Here is a 20,283-nt window from a genome sequence, read left to right as displayed (position 1 = left end):
ACAATCGTTACCTTGAGGTACGATTCCTCGATCCATGATCACTCGGAAATTCTACGTTCTGGGTAGTGTTCGGTTTTTTAAATTTTTGGTGTAATTCGAAAAATCGGAACATACCTATTCAAATAAATATATGGGTTAATTTATCACTATGTGTAGTTTTTGAGGTAAAAAAATTATCATATACATATATTAAAGAGTAAGCATTCACAAATTTACATATTGCCTTAAGGATTGTCTAGAAGTTACAAAACCTGAATTCGCAACCCAACGTTACACGAAGTGTTTGTGTACAACCACGTATATTCAAAAGTGTATAAAACCATGATGGAAATACCAAGTTTTCCTTTTTCTCAATTAACTACTTTTTTCCAACTTAATTTTTTTAATACCTCGAAAATGGATCCAAAAAATCAAGTAATGAGATTCTTTTTCAAGATTCCTAGTTTACCTCTAGCTTATACGAGTATGGTGGTGTACTTGTTGTTTTCGATTTATTTGACTGTTCGTGTTTACCGTACTAAGAGTGCTAGATTTCTATACATTCTGGGCTTCACAGCATTGATGGAAGCAATCGGTTATGCCGTACGAATTGCTTGTGCCGATTTTACCGACTTCAAAAGATTCATCACCAGTACATTATTCTTGCTTTTAGCACCAAATGCTCTGGCTTTAGTAAATTATAAAGCTGTGGGCGAAATCATTCGATTATCCAACGTGAAGTCAGAGAAATTCTACCTCAGACCCAAATTCGTTACATGGTTCTTCTTTGCTAGTGACATATTTGTCTTTTTGATGCAAGGTGCTGGAAGTGGTATGCAATCTGATTATAAGAACCTCAAGAAGGGCCAAGCCATCACTCTCATTGGTCTTGCACTTCAACTGGTTTTCCTCGCTTGTTTCGCTGCCATTACTATCTATGTTCAAAACAGTCCTAAATACAACTATTACGTCGCAGGTTGCGAGAACCCGAAGAAGAAGCTTGTTTTCTCTCTTTATGTTACTATCAGTCTAATTTATGTCCGTTCCATTTATCGTGTGGTTGAATATGCATATGGTTATACCGGTCCCGTTGTTAGAGCAGAGTGGGCACTATATGTATTCGATACCCTTGCTATTGCCGTTTGCTTTCTTCTATACTGTATCTTTTTTATTGGTAACTATCTTCCCAAGCATGACGCTGACCCAACTCAAATTTACGATTCCGAATCAAGCTTGAGTGTGAATCAAACTGAAAAGAGTCGTCAAGAAATTCAGTTAGATCAAGCTTAAAATCAACCTCACTAAACCTTATTAACATTGTATTATATATTATTTACCCTTACTCCACTAATAAACTTCTGTATCGTATTATCGAATTTCAAAGCGTTCTATAAAGTAAACAAAAAGTTACTGGCATCCGATTAATTTTCCAAGCCAATTACACCAAATTTAGCGTCAGAGAACCCCGTTATTAGGGACTTGCGTCGTCAGGTTGTTAATTTTAGCTTTATCGAAATACAATCGTTTTATCCGATTTCAAAAAATAACTCGTGGTTACTTGGTTTATATACCCTATAAAAATCACAGCACGCAGTTATTCAACTTTCATTTCGCTCCTGAAAAATTACTTACTTCGTTTTTCTGAAATACTTGGATTATTTGGTGAGCGCCTTAGATCAGACGCTATAAACGATTGTTCGAGTTAAAAGTTCACTTTTAAATTTGAAAGCTGATTTGTGGTCAATATACTATTGTTGCTACCCGTTCATTGTGAATATCTTGAACGTGAAAGGTCTCAAGATGCAATTGAACACAATAACAAACTGGTGATTAAGAATGAAATAATTGACAATATTTTCATTGTTATTTTAAATTTTTCAGATAAGCCATTTTCAAATGTACAAAATCCTATAGCTTACTGCTGATCCAAATAATGCGGACTATTTCTTCTCATGGAATACTAGTGAATGATAACAGTATCCTCCCTGTCTCCTCGTCTTTCACATCTAATCCGAAAGCCTACTGTGAGTAGTTCTCCTCTGGAGCTAGAGGCAATTGCTAAACACCTTCTTAGCTTAAAAGTAGGAAAGAGCATATGTGACAAATTGAGCGGAGAACAATGCGCTCACCTTATTATTCGCTTGTGCGACTAAGCAAAATGACGCTTTTGGATCCTCTTCCATGCCAAAAAAATGTTTAAAATATTCAAAATAACTATGTAGGATACTAAAATTGTCATTTTTAGAAATCTGAAAATAAAGGTCAAAATGGTCATTTTGGCAAGGTACCCTTTCCAAAAATACAGAAAACAGAAATTCGAAAAAATCGCCTAATTAAATGCAATCTTTTCTTATTGTGTTTCTATGCTATTTCTGTGCAGAATTAACCGCGCTATCAAACAATTTAAAATTCATGGGTGGTTGATTGTAGAAAATTATGTCATTAGAGGTGGAAACTAAAAAGTAGTTGCTCTTAAGACAAGTTTACTTTTTTAATTAGCACAGAAAATAAGAAAAGCGTCAAAAGATAGAGAATGTTTTTTCACGTCAGTAAATCATAACTTTGTTTAGTGAAAAGTTAATAATCATAGACTTTACCTTGCAAGGAAAAAACAAGGATGTCCTTTTTTTGCAAATATTAGGTGGTAAGCTCATTTTTTTTTTTTTTACGTCGGAAGATGAACATATTTTTTTTATGCTGTGAATGAATTTTTTTTACATTTTAATCTAATATTTTCTGAAAATAGTGTAGAGCCTCAGTGTAAGCTTTAAAACTTGCAATTTTTTGGGTAACAACAGAAAAAGACGTGGACGCGTCTATGCTTTTATTATGCTTTTGATCGATTTTAAATATAAATACCAAGTCAGAGCATCTTTCTATATTAAAGTATATATTACATAAAAGTTGTCTGACCCTTAAGGTAAATAAGGCTTGTCATGAATTAAGCTCCTTTGGCGGCACCACTTGCACGCCATTCACCCAAAATAAGATTAATGATATCGTCCATACCTACACCATTCTTGACTTGGGCAAAGATAGTGGGTCCATCACCTCTCATCTTTTTAGCATCACGGGCCATGACACCCAAGTCAGCACCGATGAGTTCAGCTAAATCTGTCTTATTGACAACCAACAAATCACTTTGAGTGATGCCAGGTCCTATACATTACGTTAAATGGTTTTCCCAAAACACAAAGGTAGGATTTATTACCTCCTTTTCTGGGAACTTTATCGCCACCAGCAACATCAATAACATAGATGATATAGTCGGCTGTATTATAAAATAAAATAAAATTAGATACAGCCTCAAGATAAGATAACCGGGATTGATTTAAAATTACCTAATTCACGGCTACACAAAAAAGATTAGCTTTTTCCCCGTCTGCATTAATTTTTTTTTAAAAAAAAAAAAAAAAAAAAATACCTGTAGTTTGCAGCCAAGTTATCCCCACCGGATTCAATCAACAATAATTGTGTATTAAATTTGCTATGGAGAGTCTCCAAAGCATTTAAGTTTGCCGATACATCTTCACTGTAATTACACCATATTAGTAAGTACTGCGATTTTATTTTCTTTTGCTTTTTTTCTTACCGAATAGCCTAAGAAAAGAAAAGAGTTAGGAATGGGTTCATAATTAAAAAATGCTGAGACTAGTAAATACTTACAGCATGAGGACATCCGCCTGTTTCAATAGCAGCAATACGCTCTTCTGGTAAAGCGGCATTGCGAACTAAGAATTCTGTATCTTCCTTAGTAAAGATATCATTGGTTACAGCGGCGAGAGAATATTTCTCGCGAAGACGCTGGCATAAAGCCAACATCAATGCAGTCTTTCCAGAGCCAACAGGACTATATTGAAAATTGAAAGAGTCACTTTTTCACTCTCTCTTTACACGCGCTTTTATTATAACTTACCCTCCAATACCAACAGTAAATGCTCGCTCATCCCAATCACGGTTATCATAAATGGCTTTAGGACGTTCTTGATATAAACCAGGAGAATCCATTTGTTCATGGGTGTGACCATGATCATGAGCATCGTGCCCAGCATGGCTATGATGATGTCCACCCTCGGCATGGGTATGGGTCTTTTGAGCAGAAGCGTGTTCTTCGAAGCGGCAGGTATCAGACATTTTAGATGAGATGGGAAAAGAAAAAAGAAAGCCCGGATTATTTCTTGGAGCTGTTTCAAATATTATACCCGCCATCTCTTGTCATACCTCAGTAAGAAGTCAGTCACTAAAATTTTGCTTTATTGGCAAAATACTAAATCACTTACACACCATTAATCGAAATAAGAGTCGTATTTCGTTCAATATGTGCCCATCAAATGAAGCGGGTGGATGGGTGGGAGCGGGTGGGGGATTAAATTAACTAATGGCCCAAATAATGTGATAATTGTTTAATTTAATCATTTCGTTTTAACATAGTTGAGAACCATGATAATTTTCTCACACTTTTTTTTTTGTCTCTAGCATCAATCGCTATAGAAAAAAGCATTAAGTACTACGCTTAAAATTAGCTAGTAAAGATTGTTTTATTTTCTCCTTAATCAGATGCTAAAATATGACAAGTAGAAATAATGAGTTTCTTCTGAAGACCTATTCTTCAAGCTACTTACATCTTATCTACCAAAAGCTCAGAAAGAAAAATAGAGATCCGACTAAACATATAACACTGGTGTAATTCAGACGAGGAAAGTAGGTGTAGAACAACTGGTTGGTTTCTGAGATACGAGTTTTCAGAATAATCTTATTTTAATAGATGAGAAAGTAAATATCAGTGATTAAGTCTTCGCTAAAAAGGCTTATTCGTCTAGAGGGACTGTATGGCATTTAATTCGTAATTGATATGCATCAATGCACGAACCAATCATTTCCCGAGAGTCCAAATAACACGGATCTGCTTATTTGCTTCTTCTTGAAGATAGCTTCTTTATTTGTGCGATTGCACTCAAACATGATTTGTTTAAAAAGAATTCGGGCACTTTTTTCAAAAACGAGTATGATTGTCACATGCAGCGGACAAAAACGTACCTTGTAGGGAATTAAGCAGATGGAGCAACTAACATCAAAGTACTTTGTTGAAACAAAGTTATGGATATTCTATTTCCAATGCATGGCAAGGAAGATATATGTCCGCTACAAACATAAAAATCTGATCCACCTGTTTTAGATCAACTAACAGAACAACATTTTCCAAGAAGTACGGGATTATTGTTGTTCTTTGCTACATTGAAAAACCACAGAAATTCTGATGCTTGAGAACCCTGGTTGGTTGGAATCATTGGAGATGGCAGATACTCGTTTAAAATAAAATCTAATCTATGCAATTGCGGGTCCTCGTGTAACGGTAAACAAATTCTTTTGACAAATTTGACAAGGAAAGTTCTTTTTTTTATTTGTGATGGCACTAAACTCTTTTTAACATATTTTGACTCGTTTTCAAAAAAATAAAATAAAAATTTCACTGCGCACGAGTCAATCTCTTTTTTTCTTTTCTTAATATTTTGCAAATAAATAATAATTATGAAATTGGTTCCTCGTGAGTTGGATAAATTGCTACTCCATCAAGGTAAATTAATATTTTCAACATGAAACATAAGCGAATTTAACAGAAATGCATGTTTTCTTTTGTGAGGTGATGCGGTACTAAATAATCATAATAACGTTCGATGATATTCCTGACCTTTTTTTATAGTTGGTTCACTTGCACAAAAGCGTTTGGCAAGAGGCGTCAAATTAAATTATGCAGAAGCCACTGCATTGATTGCTTCACAATTACTTGAATTGATGCGAGATGGTTGCTATTCCGTTTCTCAATTGATGGATCTGGGTAAGCAAATGTTAGGTCGTCGTCATGTACAGCCTGATGTCATTGATATTGTAAAGGAGGTCCAGGTCGAAGGCACATTTCCAGATGGGACCTACTTGGTGACTGTTCAAGAACCTGTGTGTACCGATAACGGTAATCTGGAATTGGCTCTGTATGGTTCGTTCTATCCGATTCCGGACCAGTCAAAGTTCGAACTGGGCATTCCCAGGAACCGACAAGAAGCACCGGGTGCCATTATCGCTATGCCGCAACCAGTTCAACTGAATGCCGGGCGAAAACGATTATCATTGACAGTGACAAACCATGGAGACCGAGCCATCCAGGTAAAAAAAAAAAAAAAAAAAAAAAAAAAAGATAATTTGAAGGCGAAACTAATAATGATAAAAGATTGGTTCTCATTTCCATTTCATCGAGACCAATAAATTCTTGAACTTTAATCGAGCACTTGCTTATGGAATGCGCCTGGATATTCCAGCAGGTTCTGCTATTCGATTTGAGCCCGGAGATTTTAAGACGGTAACCCTTGTAGAGATTGGAGGCAAAAAGATCATTTCAGGGGGAAATGGGTTAGCTACGGGACCTGTGGATTTAATCCGTTTACCTTCTATTATCAACAATTTGATGTCGTTGGGCTACATGCATGACACACGAGCTCCCCTTCTACCTAACGCACCTCCCTATACATTGGAACGCGATTACTACATTGATCATTTCGGTCCTACCACAGGCGATCTCATTCGTTTGGGAAACACTAATCTATGGGCACGTATCGAAAAAGACTTCACGGTCTATGGCGATGAGTGTAAATTTGGCGGAGGTAAAGTCTTGAGGGAAGGCATGGGTCAATCCACCTATGACTGCGATGCAGAAGTCTTGGATTTGCTCATTACCAATGCTATGATATTTGATTATTCTGGTATCTACAAGGCAGATATTGGCATCAAGAAGGGCATGATTGTTGGTATAGGCAAGGCAGGAAATCCTGATATTATGGACGATGTGACACCTGGTATGATTTTTGGGGCTAGTACAGAGGTTTTGGCGGGCGAGGGCTTGATTTTTACGGCTGGTGCTATAGATTCTCATGTGCATTACATTTGTCCGCAAATGTGTTATGAGGTAATTTTTTTTAAAAAATATATATATAACATGCAAGACATTTACGTATCTGTAGGCTCTTTCAAGTGGTATTACAACCTTGATTGGAGGCGGTACTGGTCCGAATACAGGTACCAATGCCACTACATGTACACCAGGCAAGTATCATTTAGAAACCATGATGCAGGCTACGGACGATCTTCCGCTTAACTTTGGATTTTCCGGCAGAGGAAGTTGTTCGAGTAAAGAGCCACTTAGAGAGCAAGTAGAGGCGGGCTGTATCGCACTTAAAGTTCATGAAGATTATGGCGCTAATTCAAATGCCATTGACACTTGTTTACAAGTCAGTGACGAATTGGATATTCAGGTAAGATTAAAAAAAGATTATTGTAACCCGCTCATTTTTTTTTAATACGCGAGAGTAAAGACAACTATCCATACAGATACTTTAAATGAAGGTGGATTTGTAGAAACTACCATTGCTGCATTTAAAGGTCGAACAATTCATACGTATCATAGTGAAGGTGCGGGTGGTGGTCATGCTCCTGATAGTAAGTATTTGTACAACGAAGAGGGGCTGGAAAATACTAAAAATCATTCATTCTAGTTATCACAGTATGTAGTGAGGCCAATGTATTACCTTCATCTACCAACCCGACGCGCCCATTTACAGCCAATACGTTAGACGAGCACATTGATATGCTGATGGTCTGTCATCACTTGTCTAAAACGATTCCTGAAGATGTAGCATTTGCAGAAAGTCGTATCCGAGCCGAGACGATTGCAGCTGAAGACGTGCTGCATGACATGGGAGCCATTAGTATGATCAGTTCAGACTGTCAAGCGATGGGTAGAGTTGGGGAGGTGGTATTGCGTACATGGAAGACAGCACACAAGATGAAATTGCAACGCGGTAAGTTACCAGAGGATGAAGGTCGCGTTGATGATAATTTCCGAATTAAGCGCTATTTAGCTAAATATACCATCAACGTGTAAATTATGAATATATCTTTTTTTTTTCTTCTGTATACATGTTTTTAAACTCTTTTTATGGATAGGGCGATCGCGCATGGGATCAGTCATTTGGTTGGTTCAATTGAAGTTGGCAAGATGGCAGATCTTGTTGCTTTTACACCTGCATTTTTCGGTAGTAAACCAGAGCTTATTTTAAAAGGAGGCATTCATGTATGGGGCCAGATGGGTAAATAATGGATTTTTTTTTAATTTATTACTTTTTAATTGAAAAAAAAAAAAAAAAAATAGGTGATGCCAACGGATCTATTTCAACGACAGAACCGATCGTGTCCAGACCATTGTTTGGTTCATTTCCTTCAAGTCTTTCCAAGAGTTGTATGCTATTTGTATCACAGATTTCAATTGATAATGGCACGATAGCAAAATATGGACTGAGGAAACGTATCGAGGCCGTCAAGAACTGTCGTAATATTTCAAAAAGGGATATGAAACTGAACGACGCCATGCCAATCATTGCAGTGGATCCAGAAACGTATGCAGTCACCGCAGATGGCGTGGATTGCGTCTGTGACCCTGTGGATACGCTGCCAATGACTCAATCCGTCTACTTATTCTAAAAATTGTTCAAATGCCGTCCCTTGCTTAATTTATTTATAGCATCACTTTTTTTTTATCATAATATATTTCTTCTGTTCATGAAAAAAAGCAAACAATCACAAGCCTCGCATGTGTGTGTGAAATATTTCTTTTTCTGTAAAAAACACATAAAATAAAAAATAAAAGCACGTTGTCCCTTGCACAGAGTGTACAAATAAGAAAGACAGATCTCGAATGAGTTTTATCGGCCAATGGGCTAGTAGGTTACACTTGCACTAAACCGCAATAAAAACGAGGTAGCGTACCCAGTCCGTTTTGGTATTTCCTAGACAATAGGGAAAAGCCATTTTGAAATTTGATCTGGGTACGAGTCGGCTTGTCAAATTTAAGAAAGGGGAATGCAATTTTTTTTATTTATTCTATATATGATATTTAAACAAAGATGGCTTGTTTTAAAGAGGAGTATGCAGTTTCCAAATCATCATTCACAATAATATGATCGTAAGATCCAGGAAGAGAACCATATTCTAATTCTCTCTTTGATGCTTCTAAACGAGCCAATACAGCATCTTCCTTTTCAGTGCCACGTCCACGAAGACGACTTTCCAACACTTCAAGACTAGGAGGTTGAACAAAGATATATTTGGGATTCAATTGAGTTTTCTTGACAGATTGAACACCTTGCATATCAATATCAAGCATGCACACTTTACCATCGGCAACCACATCCTCAACAGACTTGATGGAAGTACCTAGTTACAAACTAAGTATGTCTTTCTGACACATTCGGGGGCAAATCACAAAAACCCTTACCGTACATATTTCCAGAAAAGGTTGCACTCTCGATAAATTTACCAGCTTCCACTTCCTTGACCATATCCTCCTTCTCTACAAAATGGTAATCCTTTCCATCAACTTCTCCAGGACGAGGCTTACGTGTAGTGTCTATGTTTATATTCTATGTTGGTCAGGGAAAAGCACACATATATAATTGCTTATAAAGATTCATTTACGAGAAATACTGAAGCCAAAAGTACTGGGATATTCGCTAAAGAGACGCTTTAACAAGGTGGACTTTCCAGAGCCGGAGGGACCAGAGATGACAAAGATCTTTGAAGCTGTTTGCATGCTTGTTTAATTACGAAGAAAAATAATAATAATAAAAAAATAAAAAATAGCCTTGACATAATTCACAATAGTTGTGGTATGAACAGTCACGACACAGTGAGTTTAAACTGAAGGGACGCCCAGCTAAAAACTATTTCATACGCAAAGCTCTGGGAACTGTAACACAAAAAGGGGACTTGTAAAAAAAAAAAAAAAAAAAAAAAAATTGACCCTGGAGATAGCTTAAAAAAAGGAGGAAAATAATTTTGTGTGCGTGTGTGCCTAAATGTGATCCATATAAGCTTTTAGGTAGTAGAACAAGAGGAAAAGCAATTGAAAAATCAGAGATAGGGTAATTAATGTACATATGCAAAAAGAGCAAGAGTCTAGAACTAAGTTTTCTTGTAACAGTGATCAACGGAGTTGTAAAAGCGCTTTCATTTAAAATTACGACGGCCAATGTATATAAAGGGCAAGGCATTTTCGTTGATTCTTTAATTTTTTTTTTTTTTTTTTTGGCTTTTTTTATTAATACACACATACATAATCATCATGTCAAGATTCACCGAGCACTTTGATATCGATACAAATCAATTGATCTACTCTCAAGGATTATCATCACCTTCTAAAGCATCTTTTCTATCAATGTCATCATCTGAATCATGCCAACAGGTGGATCCCATCTTTATGCAATCTTTCAGTTCATACGCATCATCGCCTACTGGTTCTCTGGAAGAAAAGAGTTCTGGCAACAAGTTAAAGAGATTTCTCACAACCATTTCCAAAAAAAAGCGGTCCATGTCAAGCCATTCTCAATAATCCATCTTTTTTAAAACCCCCCATTTTTATACCTGTGAATATAATATATACATATAATTCTTTCTCCCCTTCCCTTCTTTTCTATAATGCTATTACTATCTATAAACTTAATTACCATAATACAATATCTTTGCTCCGTTTTCGGACCTTCTCTATATACATTCGGACTTTCTCTATTTAACATTCTAAAGCTGCTTCCGAAAATCTTTATTTTAGCAGAGTTTTTATAAGTTTATTCAGGCTCGGACCACACACCATGGAAGACCGCTAATACATGTCTATATTCACAAGGGACATTTGACCCCCTTTACTGTTTATTTTAAAAGTGCAAATATACTCGGAAGAAAATAAACAACCTATCAGAGGTCTAAAGGCTCGAATAAGACTCATGTCGAGATTCAGTGCATGTCTTGATGGTAAAACTATTCCACTTTGGACTCTTAGAATAGGTCGACGGGGTTCGTATTGACAAAGTAGCAAACCTGCCTTGCGAACATAGCTTCTTTCATAAGTTTAATGAAGTTTGCTCTTATCGACTATGCAATCAACTGGGAAAGGATCGCGTCTATTAGAGATGAGCATACGATTTCTGCTGAGAGCATTATTCCTTCAAGCACTTAAAATATAACTTGATTGTTTTACCTGTAATTATGACTCCACTTTAAACGTGCCTCACACACACAAGAGATTAAAAAAAGAAAAAACTTTACTAGTGCTACCAACTTCCTATTAGCGTAATGTGTTTATATGATGTAGTTTCCATAGATACAATGAATATCGTCAATTAATGTGGTCAGAGAAAAAATGTCTTTGGGTACTCTCTAAAGAACAGAGTAACTCCCAAAAAGCAGTGGAATGTGGTTCGGCTGAGATTTCGCTAGCACATTCAGATAAAAGGAAGAGGCTGAAGGTTTTGCGATTGTTCACGCATGTTCTTATCCAGTTTATCCCAACTCGATATTGACTTGACATGATATTCAATCATTAGAGAGTGAGTAATTCGGGTCTGAAAAAGACAATGATCGATCCATAAGGTAGTTTTATTGGTCTGTGAAATATATGTGTATATATTTATTCTTTCATTGTCAATCTTTAGTCTATCAGAGTTCTTTCTTCCAAACGCTTACTTGTACCATCCTTCATAGACCAATAAAGATGCGAGTACTATTTAAAGATATTTAGATTAGTATCATTTCTCAGCGTATGCCTCTATATGATTTTAAAATATTAGGTATCTAATAAATTTGGCTAAAAAAGAGACCAGCTATTTCGATATACATATTCCAATCAAGTGTATGTGAATCCTGTATTAAGCGATTAATAGTCTTTTGCAAACTCAAGTCCGAGCAAGCAAATAACCTTTTTCATGGTTGCACATTATGGCACCTGACTTTTGTAGCCAAATGAAAAAAAAAAAAAAAAAAAAAAAAAAAAAAACTTTTTTATCCGGAGTTAAATTTAGATTTTTTAGTCTTATGGGGGATCTACCCTCAATTGATGGATTCCAATTGGATCAATCACTTTTTATTAGCTAGTAATTTCAGGTCCATTCCGTGTACGTCATGCTTTTTTAAATTCTCAATGACGTCGATCATTTGTTCCGTAATTTATAGTTCAAAGCAGTAAAAACGAATAGTATGATGCCATGTCCGGAAATTGTGAACTCGGAATAGATTTCTACATTTCACCAGGCAAGCCCCCGGAATAGTAAACCCTTCCCCTTCTGGGTTCCCAACAATATTACCATTTTAAGCTATAATTATAATTCTTAGATTGCCCCTCTCCCCCAGCACCCCTCCCTCGAAATGTGGCCTGTTGTTGTATTTATTCTAATTCTCCGGGTTACTTAAAAAAGACCATACTTAAAAAAGACCATAGATCTGGAATTAAGCGCGTTCCTGAAACAGCTGTCCTCCTTTTTGGTATATCTCTACATAAAAGAAAACCTCTTGTTCATGCTCAACTTTAGCTTATTAGTCAAGAAGAATAACCTTGGGAATTTATACACTCGGACTGAGAATTTTTATAATAGTTTTTACTAATGCCAAATGCAAATAAGGATATAATTCACAGTTTTTTTTTTTCTTGTATTTTCTAAATTCCTTTTTCTGCTCATTTAACTTTAAACATGTCTCCTTTGCCCTATCCTATTAGTTTACCTACTTTAGCAGATTCTCAGGTCACCCGCGTGGGTGTCAAGTCTCCTGAAGATGTCGTTGTTGTTTCAGCTCTTCGTACTGCCCTCGGCAAGGGTCGTAAAGGTGGTTTCAAAGATGTCCTCGCTGACGGTAAAAATACAAATAAAGAAATTACACACATAATTAGCCTGCATATTCATTGTTTGTTTGATCAACAGAACTCTTAATGCATGTTCTGAAGGCCACCATCACAAAGACCGGCATCGACCCTTCTTTGGTACAGGATATCAATGTAGGTAACGTATCTGCCAATGGCGGTCTTGCCACTCCTGCTCGTATGGCCTCTCTTGCTGCTGGCTTCCCTGAATCTACTTCTGTCAGTACCTTAAACCGTCAATGTTCTTCTGGTCTTCAAGCTTGTGTGCAAGTTGCTTGCGCCATTCAAGCTGGCTTAATTGACATTGGTATTGGTGCTGGTGTCGAGTCCATGTCTGCCGATTATTTCAACCGTGTGGTGCCCTTGTCTGAAAAATTAGCTGTCAACCCCATTGTTGCTGACTGCAAGATTCCCATGGGGTGAGCACTGCTTTTATCTTTCTTCAAACATCATTATTAACTTAATTCATATAGCATTACTTCAGAAAATGTCGCCGCTGATTATGGCATTACCCGCCAAGAGCAAGATGCTTTCTCTGCTCTTTCTCATCAAAAGGCCGCTGCTGCTCAAAAGGCTGGTTACTTTAAGCAAGAAATTGTACCTTGTCAAGTTACCACATTAGACAAGGATGGCAATGAAAAGACAATTATTGTAGAACAAGATGAAGGTATTCGTGCTTCCTCCACTGCTGAAGGTCTCGGTAAGTTAAAGCCTGCTTTCTCCCCCACCGGAACCACCACTGCCGGTAACGCTTCTCAAATCTCGGATGGTGCCGCTGCTGTCTTGCTCATGAAGCGTAAGACCGCCTTAAAATTGAATTTGCCTATTCTTGGTAAATATGTTACTTCTGCTGCAGTCGGTGTAAGTTAATTTCACAGTTTTTCTTCTAAATGATTGTTTAACCCTATTGATTTAGGTTCCACCTCGTGTGATGGGTGTTGGACCAGCTTACGCTATCCCTGTCGCAGTTGAACGTGCTGGTTTAAAGATTGCTGATGTTGATATTTATGAAATCAATGAAGCTTTTGCCTCTCAAGCACTTTATACTGTCAAGGTATTAGACATTCCCATGGAAAAGGTGAACCCTAAGGGTGGTGCTATTGCCATTGGCCATCCCTTAGGATGTACAGGTGCTCGTCAAGTTGCCACTTTATTCCCCGAATTACAACGTCAAGACAAGCGTATCGGTGTCACCACCATGTGTATTGGTAGTGGTATGGGTATGGCTGCTGTTTGGGAAAGAGAATAGATTATATATACCCGCCCTGTAAATTATAATAAAAAGTGTAATTCTGTGTAACTCTCATAACAATTTACCGCCAAAAAAAAAAAAAAAACGTGAGAACAATATTTTGAGGCATGTGAAGGGAAAACACTGTCAATTTAGCATCGTGTAGCCTGAAGTGACATCAAATGATTTCTAATTGTTTCCTAATCAATGTCAATCAAGCCATTGATTGGTCCCTTGTAATTAGAAAGGAAAACCTTGTTTTTATAGATTCATGTAAAAAAAAACTATATTATTAAGTCGCCGCAGAACGGTATAAAATCCGGGGTAAAAAAAGGGAAGCTATTTTAATTACACAGGGGAGCTAATCCACTACCAAAATCAAGCACCATTATACGTTTTTCCTGTCCCGAACTGGTAAAAAAAAAAAAAAAAAAAAAAAAATAAAAAGGTCAATCAAAATGCTCTCGATATATTCTTTTTGTCATAGTGTACCTGACTATACGTGTTCCACTTGACAGGACATTGAAGATCCAATTGGAGTGTCCACTTTGAAAGCTGAGAATACATGCACCTGTTTCTGTATCCCATACCTTCAAGGTACGATCATAACTTCCCGTGACAATCTTTTTATTTACATAATCAATAGAACGAATCATGCCAGCATGACCGAACATGGTATGAACGCACTCTCCAGTTTCGATATCCCATACCTTGATCTTACCATCCAGCCCACCACTGTAAAGACGTCCATCACTGTATTTAACACAAGCCAAACCAAGTTTATGACCGTGCATTGTACGAATGCATTCACCCGTGTCGATATCCCATAATTTGATGCTAGAATCTCCCGAAGCCGAGACAACCCGATTTCTTCCCACAGGCTCCATAGCATTGACAGAGGCGGTATGCCCCACCATTTGCCGTAATTCCAACCCCGTTTCTCTATCCCATACACGTAACGTATGGTCCCTGGAAGACGTGACAATGCGATTCTGGTTGACAAGGCAAACATCCAGCACATTATGACGATGTCCTGTAAGTTTCATGATGGGCTGCATTTGAGGTAGTGACCATAATGTACAGGTAGTATCCGACGATCCTGTCATCACAAGCTGATTTTTTTGGTCCACACGTATGCACAAGATACTTCCACTATGTTCATTCTCGATGGTTCTTATACAGGTGTTGGTAGGCACGTGCCACATCTTGAGTGTCTTATCACGACTACCACTAAGTAAGATATCTTTGGAAATCCATCCCAGACAATAAACACTATCCTCATGGCCTTGTAAAAAGCGGGTATTTACTTTGCCTGTTAGCCATCGTTGACCCAATTTTAGATGATTCTGATATAGTTTTAAATAATCCTTAATTGTTGGGTCTGCAGGTGTGGGTGGTGTGATGGCTTGAAAATCGGCAAACAAGAAACGACGCCAAAGTTCGTTATCATGGCATACCGTGTATAACTTACTACAGGTACGAGAGAGTTTGTGTACGCTGGTATAATCCAAGTAATACAAGACGCAGGAAAGAATTTCATTTGGTAAAGCAAGTACTGATAAAAAAATTAAAAAAAAAAAATGTCAGCTTATATTTTCGTTACAAACGCTTTTTTTTTTTATATTTCTTACTTGATCTGGTGATATCAGGCATTAGTGTATCTGAAGAATACGTAGAAGAAGGCCGTCTTTCAATAGCACGAAATTTAGGTAGAATGGAAGAGAAATTAGAGGAAGAGGCTTTTAGTTTTCGTTTCAGTGGGGAAAAACTGGAGGTAGAAGAACGTCGTTGAGGGTTGAGACGCTTGGTTTTAGCAGTAATCCCATCCTTTCTAGGTGAAATAGTGATATACGTTGGTATAGCTGCTTGGTGTTTATCAGTGCTGTATCCACCAGATGAGAATATAAGCGATAATGAATAAGTCATTTTTTATTTATTTATTTTTTTGAAAAAGAAACAAAAAAAGGGAATTAATTGAAATAAGGCTAAAATGCTTTTATACCACCCCACACACGCTCTCACAAGGATCATCCTTTTTTGGGACTCCAGTTACCGTTATTTTGCGGGGAAAAATCATGACGCCCAACCTTGTGTTACAATTTTTAGTTACAATAAAACGAAATTTAATGATTATATTTTATGTCTTTTCATGAATATGTAACAAAATAACTCTCCAATCATTTTTATATTTTTTTAAAAGAGAGAGAGAGAGAGAGAGAGAAAATTCATCTTGTCAGTTCATTACCGGGGCAAATGAAGGATGGCCGTTTATGGTAATTTCTCCGAAGATCCCCTTTTCCTTTGCATTTTGTAACCCGTTTCAGTTAGATTTGGAGTAGGGACGTTACGTGATAGTCACATATTGTAATTAAAGCATGACTGACGAATGCATTTCTAGTATACAAACAAGTTTTTATTATTGTAAAGAGAAAGTAACGGTTCCCTCTGATAAGTAGAATCGATATCTTTGTAATGTAGATCACATGGCATGGTCAAGACGCCATTGTCACTGATTTTACAAACCATCATTTCTGCTTCACATATGTCTCCACAGATGCAATAATGTTTGTCCTGATAAATAATTAATACAGTCCCAGCGTATGAGGTAGATACTTTAATTAAGAGGAGGACAAATTCTGGAATCGCCAATGGTCGATCATCTGGATAAGGCCACCATTCGTCTGGGAAACTATCGGCATATCCAAAATCGCACCAAAGGGCTACAAAGGCCTTGTATCTAACTTTTGCTGGATCTTCGTTAAACTTTTGCTGGAAGAGTTCCCTTCTTGTCCACTCAATATCTGGATCAATATTGCCAATCTTATCAAACGATTGGATATCAATTATACAGTTACTCATGTCGAAAAATGTCTTGATATCCTGTTTAAATCTTAGATCTGTCAATGCAGAGAGTTGAAAGTTGAAATCCATGCTGAAAAGATACTCGATAGGCTCGCTGTATATCAGTAAAGTTCTGTCGACAGTGGTAGTTGTGGAGCGTGCGGTAATTAAGTTTAGATAGTGTGTCTTTACTTTGATGTATTGGGGTATGTAGTTGGGTTTATACAAAATAATATGTGTGCGAAATATACTGGAAATCTTTTTTAATATGGCATGACTTTCCCATGCACTTGTGAGGCATGAAAGTGTAGATCGATGATACGTTTTTGAGAGTTGATAGACCAGTGAAAAGATAGTTTTACTTTGTTCCTTAAAAAGTGCGTCTACAATCACTCCCCAACATTCCATATTCATCACTTGGGTTATCTCAAACAGATGCCATGCTACCTCTCTTTTATAGTCTGTAACATGATCTTGCGGTATCCACGTTACAGGGTCACTGTTGAAAATACTCACTTGCGTAGTCTTGAGAATATTATCCACTTTGATTCTCGTTTGCATTGTAGCATCATACGGTGTTCTTTTTATTGAATTATTTACGTTCTTACGTCCTTTGTAAACCATTTTTTTTAGTTTTGTGAGTGCAGATAAAACAAAAAATAAAAGGAAAAAGAGGGTAAAACAGAAAGAAAGCAAACATAAAAATAGTATCAATTTAAAACCAAGTGTAACGTCACACCAATCATAGACTGCGCCGTGAAGAAATCAGTGCTTTTATGAATTGCATTATACCACAAAAAAAAAAGCTCACAAGATAAGCTCGTTCTAAACGTATGGTATTCACAAAGTTGATAAACCCGCATTATTACTCATCATCAGTGTCACTCCAATGAAAGCAAAAAAAAAAAAAAAACCATTAATTTTTCATAATTATTTGGGCGGAGTAATCCCTGCAAGTCAAACCCTTGATACAATTCACAGTTTTTATTTTTGTTCCTGTCAACAATGAACGCCTTCAAAGTAAATGACACATGTTTGAAAAGAGACAGCAGCTAATTCTTTTTGTAGCGTACACTCACAACGCAAACAACGCAAAAGACACGACAAGTCTTTTCAGGCATTCAACCTACAGGTACACCTCATCTCGGTAACTACTTGGGTGCCTTGGCCAATTGGGCTCGCTTACAAGATCCCGACCCAATCACGGGTGCTAGTTCCTTCAATTACTACAGCATTGTCGATTTACATGCCATCACCATGCCTCAAGATCCTGCCACCTTACGACAAGCCAAGCTTGATGTGGCCGCCACCTTGTTAGCCTGTGGTGTCAACCCAGAGCGCTCTGTCCTTTTTGAACAAAGCCGTGTCCGAGCTCACACAGAATTGGCCTGGATTTTCAATTGTATTACGCCCGTAGGCTGGTTAGGTAGAATGACCCAATGGAAGACAAAAATGGAAGGAAGAGGGATGAGTCACGCTCAAGTGCTGGCTGATGAAAGTTTAACAAGTGGATTAAAGATGGGACTTTTCGATTACCCTGTTTTACAAGCGGCTGATATCCTATTATACAAGGGAACACACGTACCCGTAGGAGAGGATCAGATTCAACATTTGGAATTAGCGCGTGATATTGCTGGTTTGTTTAATAAGACCTTTAAACCTGTGTTTCCTAAACCTGAAGCCATTGTACCTCCTGCTGCTAAGAGAGTCATGTCATTACGTGACCCAAAGGGTAAAATGTCTAAATCCGATCCCTCGGATTTCTCTCGTCTCAATCTGATTGATTCTCCTGCCACCATCCAAGCTAAAATCGCCAAGGCAACAACAGATGGTATCCGTGGTGTTTCTTATGACCCCGTGAACCGTCCTGGTATGTCCAATTTGGTTTCCATTTATGCTGCTATGCGAGATATCGAGGTAGAGGAGGCGGTTAAAGAGTGTGCGGATATAACAAGTACAAAAGATTTCAAGTTAAGAGTGTCAGAGTCCATTATTGAAAAATTGCATCCCATTCAATCTGAATTAGTGCGTTTACAAGCGGACGAAGGTTATGTTAAAACTGTATTAGATAAGGGTGCCCAAAAGGCAAATGATGTGGCAAACAACACAATGGAAGAAGTTTATAAAGTGGTTGGTTTAAGATAAATTTTTTAATTACATTCAAGTACAGCGCTAAGGCCATAATGATCTACAAACAATAATAAAAATATATAAATGTTTGTTAATTTAATTAAGTTTTTTTTTTTTTTTTTTTTTTTTTTTTTTTTTTTTTTTTTTTTTTTTTTTTTCTTACCTGATATTTGTGTAAATGGCAGCGTAGTGTCATTCTTTGTGAAGAAATTTTCAACGACCACATGACTCACCGACATCCTTGTATCGTTTTTACCATACCAAAGTAAACGATCGATACTCTGGACCGTCATCAATTGATTATGACTGGTTAAGATGGTTTCAGCAGGTATAAGTGTTCCATTGTCTAATTTCTTATAATCTCCAAAAGTAACGGGATGGTAACCAAATGATTTGTAAGCCATGTCTGTCAAACCATCAAGGTGCCAATCATCTCCATAGCTGGTTTTATTTTCAACCGTCGATACATTCTTGTCATTCACCAGCAGTTGAAGATTGGTTCCTTTTCCAATAAGAACATCCATCATCATGGTATATGCAAGAGAACTATTACGAGATGGTACATCTATATCAGTGTCGTGTGCAGCCGCGTCTACATTCAGATCACCCATCAGTAGGATTGGATGTGAGTCTTCTTTAGCAGTGTCAGCTATAAATTGATGTACAGCTGCAAACTGACTTAATCGAACCTTCGTATCGTCAAAATTGATGGCACCGTTATTATCATAAGATGCTTGGGTATGTGTGGTATATACGTGAACGGAATGTGTCGAATCTATCTCAACGAGAGCATGAAGTGCACCTTTGAAAGACAGCCTTAAAAATAGAAACTATTAGAACATTTTATGTCATCCAAAATAAAAATAGTTTTACCAGTCTGAGTGAACACCACGAGGAAATTCAATCCTGTCTGATTTTTGAATGGGATACTTTGAGAGAATGAGTAAACCACCATCACCAGCCAGGTCCCAAGGATAGTGTCTAGAGGAGGCGACTTGGTAATAAAAACCCTGTTTAAAAGCGGCAGCCAAAAACCTATCAATGCGTCTATTAGCGTAGGCAAAAGCTTCTTGCACGGTAATGATGTCATAAGCTGGCAAAATATTTTGTACAATGAAATCCAATCTTTCGTTTTTAAAGTCATTTTTGTTATTCTTTATTCCGGGCGGCCTCATAAACATATTGAAGGTTAATATACGGGGCGCAGTCGTCGCGGTTGCATTTTTTTCCATCAGGGATACTGGATTGACAGGTATCGCAGGTAATGGGGCGGCAGAAAAATAGACAGCACAGAAAATAATAAATGAGATAATAGGTACGAGGAAGGCACAACCACATATCAGACAGTTCCTTTTACTTAAACATGTGGCTCGGT

General features: G+C 37.4%; 9 protein-coding genes across 9 annotated transcripts; 4 read left to right on the top strand and 5 right to left on the bottom strand.

The window, feature by feature from the left end:
* Positions 1 to 366: 366 nt before the first annotated feature.
* Positions 367 to 1,355, top strand: EV154DRAFT_515509 (RTA1 like protein-domain-containing protein). The gene has a single exon (XM_051602263.1). It carries the CDS (start codon positions 397 to 399, stop codon positions 1,267 to 1,269), a length of 873 nt encoding a protein of 290 aa, XP_051455542.1. The 5' UTR covers positions 367 to 396; the 3' UTR covers positions 1,270 to 1,355.
* A 1,404-nt stretch (positions 1,356 to 2,759) lies between these two features.
* EV154DRAFT_515506 (urease accessory protein UreG) lies at positions 2,760 to 4,131 on the bottom strand. Its single transcript, XM_051602262.1, has 7 exons — positions 3,896 to 4,131; positions 3,646 to 3,829; positions 3,572 to 3,579; positions 3,404 to 3,511; positions 3,321 to 3,331; positions 3,191 to 3,250; positions 2,760 to 3,138 (listed from the first exon to the last, which is right to left on the bottom strand). Exons 1-7 carry the CDS (start codon positions 4,111 to 4,113, stop codon positions 2,921 to 2,923), a joined length of 807 nt encoding a protein of 268 aa, XP_051455541.1. The 5' UTR covers positions 4,114 to 4,131; the 3' UTR covers positions 2,760 to 2,920.
* A 1,375-nt stretch (positions 4,132 to 5,506) lies between these two features.
* Positions 5,507 to 8,626, top strand: EV154DRAFT_289047 (urea amidohydrolase alpha subunit). Its single transcript, XM_051594795.1, has 7 exons — positions 5,507 to 6,138; positions 6,203 to 6,934; positions 6,990 to 7,280; positions 7,341 to 7,464; positions 7,521 to 7,905; positions 7,972 to 8,114; positions 8,177 to 8,626. The coding sequence occupies exons 1-7, from the start codon at positions 5,773 to 5,775 to the stop codon at positions 8,503 to 8,505; spliced, it is 2,370 nt and encodes a 789-aa protein (XP_051455540.1). The 5' UTR covers positions 5,507 to 5,772; the 3' UTR covers positions 8,506 to 8,626.
* Positions 8,627 to 8,869: 243 nt separating this feature from the next.
* Positions 8,870 to 9,670, bottom strand: EV154DRAFT_515502 (guanylate kinase). Its single transcript, XM_051602261.1, has 3 exons — positions 9,499 to 9,670; positions 9,299 to 9,430; positions 8,870 to 9,237 (listed from the first exon to the last, which is right to left on the bottom strand). The coding sequence occupies exons 1-3, from the start codon at positions 9,611 to 9,613 to the stop codon at positions 8,918 to 8,920; spliced, it is 567 nt and encodes a 188-aa protein (XP_051455539.1). The 5' UTR covers positions 9,614 to 9,670; the 3' UTR covers positions 8,870 to 8,917.
* Positions 9,671 to 12,220: 2,550 nt separating this feature from the next.
* On the top strand, positions 12,221 to 14,083 carry EV154DRAFT_515483 (Thiolase, N-terminal domain-containing protein). Its single transcript, XM_051602260.1, has 4 exons — positions 12,221 to 12,699; positions 12,768 to 13,125; positions 13,180 to 13,567; positions 13,623 to 14,083. Exons 1-4 carry the CDS (start codon positions 12,540 to 12,542, stop codon positions 13,953 to 13,955), a joined length of 1,239 nt encoding a protein of 412 aa, XP_051455538.1. The 5' UTR covers positions 12,221 to 12,539; the 3' UTR covers positions 13,956 to 14,083.
* Positions 14,022 to 16,067, bottom strand: EV154DRAFT_515481 (WD40-repeat-containing domain protein). The gene is made up of 3 exons (XM_051602259.1): positions 15,569 to 16,067; positions 14,430 to 15,492; positions 14,022 to 14,348 (listed from the first exon to the last, which is right to left on the bottom strand). Exons 1-3 carry the CDS (start codon positions 15,861 to 15,863, stop codon positions 14,282 to 14,284), a joined length of 1,425 nt encoding a protein of 474 aa, XP_051455537.1. The 5' UTR covers positions 15,864 to 16,067; the 3' UTR covers positions 14,022 to 14,281.
* Positions 16,068 to 16,078: 11 nt separating this feature from the next.
* Positions 16,079 to 17,444, bottom strand: EV154DRAFT_515480 (uncharacterized protein). The gene has a single exon (XM_051602258.1). The coding sequence runs from the start codon at positions 17,400 to 17,402 to the stop codon at positions 16,332 to 16,334; it is 1,071 nt and encodes a 356-aa protein (XP_051455536.1). The 5' UTR covers positions 17,403 to 17,444; the 3' UTR covers positions 16,079 to 16,331.
* A 591-nt stretch (positions 17,445 to 18,035) lies between these two features.
* Positions 18,036 to 18,923, top strand: EV154DRAFT_424377 (tryptophanyl-tRNA synthetase; the record flags this gene model as incomplete). Its single annotated transcript, XM_051596191.1, has 1 exon — positions 18,036 to 18,923. One exon carries the CDS (start codon positions 18,036 to 18,038, stop codon positions 18,921 to 18,923), a length of 888 nt encoding a protein of 295 aa, XP_051455535.1.
* On the bottom strand, positions 18,753 to 20,283 carry EV154DRAFT_288964 (Endonuclease/exonuclease/phosphatase). The gene is made up of 3 exons (XM_051594794.1): positions 19,782 to 20,283; positions 19,072 to 19,724; positions 18,753 to 18,966 (listed from the first exon to the last, which is right to left on the bottom strand). Exons 1-3 carry the CDS (start codon positions 20,138 to 20,140, stop codon positions 18,929 to 18,931), a joined length of 1,050 nt encoding a protein of 349 aa, XP_051455534.1. The 5' UTR covers positions 20,141 to 20,283; the 3' UTR covers positions 18,753 to 18,928.

The sequence above is a fragment of the Mucor mucedo genome (assembly GCF_025094135.1).
Source record: "Mucor mucedo strain NRRL 3635 chromosome Unknown EV154scaffold_74, whole genome shotgun sequence".
Classification (NCBI taxonomy): Eukaryota; Fungi; Mucoromycota; class Mucoromycetes; order Mucorales; family Mucoraceae; genus Mucor; species Mucor mucedo.
Note: the sequence above shows the minus strand (reverse complement) of the source record. Positions and strands in the feature narration are given on the sequence as shown.